A 5,140-nucleotide genomic window follows, 5' to 3' on the forward strand; every position below is an offset into this window, starting at 1 on the left:
ATTATCAACGTCCCAGGTCGCCTCAAGAAAACACTCAAGTACTTCAATCTTCAAAGATCACTATGATAGAAACTATGAAAAGACATATGAAGCATGAGGCACATTTAAGTCGCAAACATCCAATGACATCAATGTCACCTCTTGACTTTCAATTAAAGTCGGTTACAGCCAATAGAAAAGGACAAATGCAACAAAAGCCCTCACACTAAAAAGTATAGGCAATGGTTTGGGGGACAACTGTTTTGGACAAGCCAGAAGGCCCAACAACCGTGATTTAGAGAATGGAAAAATATACCAAGTCACCTGCAGGATAGAAGCATCATCCTGGGTTTGTCAGCACGCGATCCGAAGTCATGATCCATCCATCAGCTCCCTCTATCATACGTTTTAAGATCAACGAGCAGTTATAACAGCTCCACTATATAAAAATGAGACACTCCATTTTCCAGGTACAATTCAAATTTAAACTTCATTCACTAATCTCACTCACATAATAACTAAGTGTTGGAGTGTTAACCTTACAGATCAATTATGATTCCCTAGCAGAATATATATATATATATATATATATATATATATATATATATATATATATATATATATATATATATATATATATATATATATGAATTTTCTCATATAATACAAGCTAGAAATTATATTTTAATTGATTACTATATACTTTGAAGTTAAAAACCAACATAACAATTTTGGATGAAACACGTTTGACAAGTTCAAACATGATTTTGAAAAGTACAAACAAGAAACTTAACATAATGAATATAACACTCTTTCATTTTAATTTCAAATTAGAATTAATTTAAATACAAATTTAATTTGACTTAAAAATATCTAATCTTAATTCTATATATGCATTTAAAATCAATTTTTATTCATCTATAAGTGAAACTAAAAATAATATTGTAGACACATAAATAAGCTTCTCAACCTAAGTATTTACATCTAATAAAGGAGAGTCACAAAGCAAACCAAACACACTTATCAATCTAGGTTTCTTCCTAGAGAAGAAGAAAAGAAAGATAGAGACATCCCAAAAGAGATAAAATGTTACAAAATGTAACTTATATATAAGAAAAAGACTTCACTATCTTCTTATAGCAACTTATATATTACTACTTTGACAACAAAGTTTTGATCTTTCTCTTCTCTTCTAATTTGTCCACATAGGATCCTATTAGTCCTTAGAATTCCAAAGAAACAAAGGTAAATAAGTGGCTATCTATGTTCATCTTTTTGTGACCAACTTTGTTCTTATGATTTTTTTTTTTTTTTGAGTTTCAGCTTCAAGGAAGATGAAAAAGTTCTGAACTTTGATCATAGTTTTGCATGGCTAGTCATAGAATTAGAGAGATTGGTTTATCTGAGTCAGGACCTTCAAGTCAACATGTCCCTTATGGTGTTCTTCATGGAATCACTAGCTCATCATCAACTTTAATGTATTAATTCTTCTATAATTTCTCCATCTTAGTGCTACCAACACTTAAATAAAGTTGCTTTAATATAATCTTTTTCCATTATATTTCTTTTTGTTATCTTAGGAATCAAGGATCTGCTTTTGATTTTGGAGAGCTTGAAGAGGCAATAGTTCTTCAAGGAATCAAGATAAGAAATGATGAGGGAAACAAACCAGCAGCTACACTTGAAATGTTTCCTTCCTGGCCAATTAGGTTCCAACAAACACCAAGAGTTGTTGCTTCTCTCACTTCTCCATCTTTGACCAATCCATATGTAAACATTATTTACCTGATACTACTTCCTCCCTCCTATCTTTTTATAAGAAAAATTCACTTTTGTAGATATCGTGAATAATAAATGTATAAATTTGATATATTAGTTATTCAATATATCTATAAAAGTGAGTTTTTTCTTATAATAATAATCAGACGGAGTATTAACTTTGTTTGAATTTCGAAGTATAGTTTTGAAAATGATGTTTTTTTTTGTGGATATTGAAACATAGGGAGGTTCAAAATCAGGAGGTGAAAGTAGTGATTCAGGATCAACAGAGATTCAATTTGAAACAGATTCACCATTAAGTATAAAGGCATCTTCTTCTTCAGATCATCATCATAATCATGGTTTTGATCAGATTCAACAGATAGCAACAACTGATGAAGCTGCTTTAAGAACAGGCACATCACAGAATCAGTCAAAAGCCAAATCACCTCAACAAAAGGTTCTTAATCTCTCTCTCTCTCTCTCTCTCTTCATGTTTCCTATACTGAGACAAAACTTTAACACAGATCCCAACAACTCTCAGAAAATCAAAATAACTCAGAGTTTTCCTGATGAATAAATAAATTCTGACAAGATAATAATATTAATAATAATAATTCATTTTGTGATTGTTTTTATTGCAGAAAAAAGGAGCTGTTTCCACATCAGAAAAAACACTTGATCCAAAGGTTTTTTTTAAATATCACACAAACAAACATGTTTATTTATAACATATATTATTATTATTTTCCACAAACTATCATTGTTTTTATTTTTGTGGTTTGGTTTGTCATCAGACACTGAGAAGATTGGCACAAAATAGAGAAGCTGCAAAGAAAAGTCGATTAAGAAAAAAGGCTTATGTGCAGCAGCTTGAGTCAAGTCGATTAAGATTATCGAATCTCGAACAAGATCTTCAAAGAGCGCGATCGCAGGTATATACATACATATTTTTCTCACATATTTGATATGAAAAATTTAAAAATACATCAAAATTATTATTATTTTGTGGTGTTTATTTTATTTTATAGGGACTATTTTTAGGCTGTGGTGGTGGAAATATAAGCCCTGGTAATTAAATATTAAGATATTTTTCTGATTTTTTAAAATGTAGTTTAATTTATAAGCACGAATAATAGATTATTATGTTAATTGTTGTAGGAGCTGCAATGTTTGACATGGAGTATGCAAGATGGCTAGAGGAAGATCAACGGCAGTTGACCGAGCTTCGTGGCGGGCTGCATGCAGCATTGGCTGATAATGAACTGAGAGCGATTGTTGATGGATATCTGTATCATTACGACGAGCTTTTCCGATTAAAGGAAGTCGCTGTTAAATCGGATGTTTTTCACCTTATTAAAGGTATTTGGACTTCTCCGGCCGAGCGACCGTTCATTTGGATAGGCGGTTTCAAGCCCTCCGAGCTCATCACGGTATGACGTCCAATCTGTCCAATCTATCAGTATCGGTTTTTGTCAGTTGAACTAGGATACGCAGATAAAAATATTTTTTCATTGTATGTTTAAGAATGTTATTAATTATTGTATATGATTATTTTGTGGTTAGATGTTGACACAACAATTGGAGCCTCTAGCTGAGCAACAAATAGTAGGGATAATGGAGCTAAGGCAATCATCACATCAAGCAGAAGAAGCTCTCTCTCAAGGCCATGAACAGCTCCACCATTGTATCGTCGACACCATTGCCGGAGGGCCGGTCATCGACGGTGTTCAACAGATGGTCGCCGCCATGGCCAGAATCTCCAACCTTGAAGGATTTGTCCACCAGGTACACAAATATACATCAATTTTTAACTAGGGTTTCTTGTGGACTGTTTTATTGGTTTTTCAATAAAATAAAATTAATTATTAATTTATTTTAAATAATATGTTTGACTTTAAATCTATCTACTACTTGTAATTAATTATTCCATTAATTATTTATTGTCAATTTTTGGAAACTTTAGTTTATTATTGCTAGGTTATATCTAGCTTCTAAGGTGCATGAATTGGATCAAAACATTGAGTGCTAGGTATTTGATGTAAATTTTCTATCTTAAAATGTTTCAATCAAAAGTTGGTTTAATACAATGATGGGTGGATGAATGTATATAAATACAATAACCCTAAGGTAGACTTATAATCAATTAATATTTTAATTAAAAACCAACTTGCCTCAAATGATTTATCATTAATCAAATTCCAATAATATAAATTAAAAAACTATATCATATGTTTCAACCTCTTTGATAGCATGATGTACTTGTCCATATGTGTTAGTCCTAGATAAGGGACCCACTCAAAGGGTAGTTGGTGTTTGATTATTTTATTTTATTTTTATTTTACATTATTGACTAATATTCTATTCTACTTTTTATATTAAATTTTAAACTTGATATTATTGTTTTGTATAAACTTAATTAGCATCTTGCTTAGGAACAATTAAATTATTTTTAATTTGATTGAAGGCTGATAATTTGAGACAACAAACACTTCATCAACTATGTCGAATATTGACCGTTCGTCAAGCAGCAAGATGTTTTATTGTAATTGGAGAATATTATGGACGTCTTCGGGCTCTTAGTTCTCTTTGGGCTTCGAGACCACGAGAGTAAGATAAATAATTGCTATATATATTATTTTTATTTAAGAGATATTTTAATCATCTTCCATATCTGATATCTGTTTCATTGAAAATTGAGATAACTTAATTATTTTTTTGTACTTGAAGGAACTTGATGAATGATGATAATTCATGCCAAGCAACAACGGAATTGCAAATGGTTCAACCTTCACAAAGTCATTTCTCGAGTTTCTGAAATATTAATATGTAATTGATTGATACTAATTACTACTAATTAATTAGCTTGAAAGCTTCTTTTTGCAAGTGGATATCTTTGGGTTGCATCATCAAGAATATATATTTATTATCTTTGTGTCTCTATGTTTTATTGTAGTTGCATGCTTTACACAAGTGTGCGCATGCATATGCCATATTTTAATTGGTATATCATGAGTAAAATAGTGTGAAAATCGAGTCAAATAGAATATGGTGGATAAAAAATGAAGTGGGTTTTTGGGCGTGATTCATATGCTATATGATATTATAATATGCTTGTGTGATACGATATATCAAGCTATGTTTCGTTTTTTTATGAATGGCTTTTGAGGTATGCAGAAGGGTGGAATAAATTTGAAGGGCTGGTTTTATATGTAAAAGATTGTTGGGTTTCTTTTAATTTAACTTCATGAAAGTTTAACAATGAAAATGTTGTTGCAATGCCAAGCAACTTGTATTTCACTTAGAAGAAGATAATTGGAGATTGGGTTATGTCTATGGTAAGGAAGAGGATTATTGGGTTTCTAAATATATAATTAGAAAATCAATTAATTAATTTTTAAAA

At 30.9% G+C, this 5,140-nt stretch overlaps 1 protein-coding gene across 1 annotated transcript; it reads left to right on the forward strand.

Annotated features, from left to right (window-relative positions):
- The first annotated feature begins 988 nt into the window (after nucleotides 1-988).
- On the forward strand, nucleotides 989-4,623 carry LOC131606847 (transcription factor TGA9-like). The gene is made up of 11 exons (XM_058878953.1): nucleotides 989-1,224; nucleotides 1,303-1,457; nucleotides 1,560-1,749; nucleotides 1,982-2,197; nucleotides 2,382-2,426; nucleotides 2,535-2,672; nucleotides 2,769-2,808; nucleotides 2,899-3,170; nucleotides 3,304-3,525; nucleotides 4,205-4,347; nucleotides 4,468-4,623. The coding sequence occupies exons 2-11, from the start codon at nucleotides 1,348-1,350 to the stop codon at nucleotides 4,553-4,555; spliced, it is 1,464 nt and encodes a 487-aa protein (XP_058734936.1). The 5' UTR covers nucleotides 989-1,224; nucleotides 1,303-1,347; the 3' UTR covers nucleotides 4,556-4,623.
- Nucleotides 4,624-5,140: the final 517 nt, after the last annotated feature.

This window comes from Vicia villosa, linkage group LG5, assembly GCF_029867415.1.
Source record: "Vicia villosa cultivar HV-30 ecotype Madison, WI linkage group LG5, Vvil1.0, whole genome shotgun sequence".
Lineage (NCBI taxonomy): Eukaryota > Viridiplantae > Streptophyta > Magnoliopsida > Fabales > Fabaceae > Vicia > Vicia villosa.

Coding starts and splice junctions, on each gene's coding strand:
- LOC131606847 (XM_058878953.1), top strand. CDS start 1,348: ATGGCTAGTCATAGAATTAGAGAGATTGGTTTATCTGAGTCAGGACCT. Junction 2,673..2,768: donor TTCAAAGAGCGCGATCGCAG/GTATATACATAC, acceptor TTTATTTTATAG/GGACTATTTTTAGGCTGTGG. Junction 2,809..2,898: donor TGGTGGAAATATAAGCCCTG/GTAATTAAATAT, acceptor TAATTGTTGTAG/GAGCTGCAATGTTTGACATG.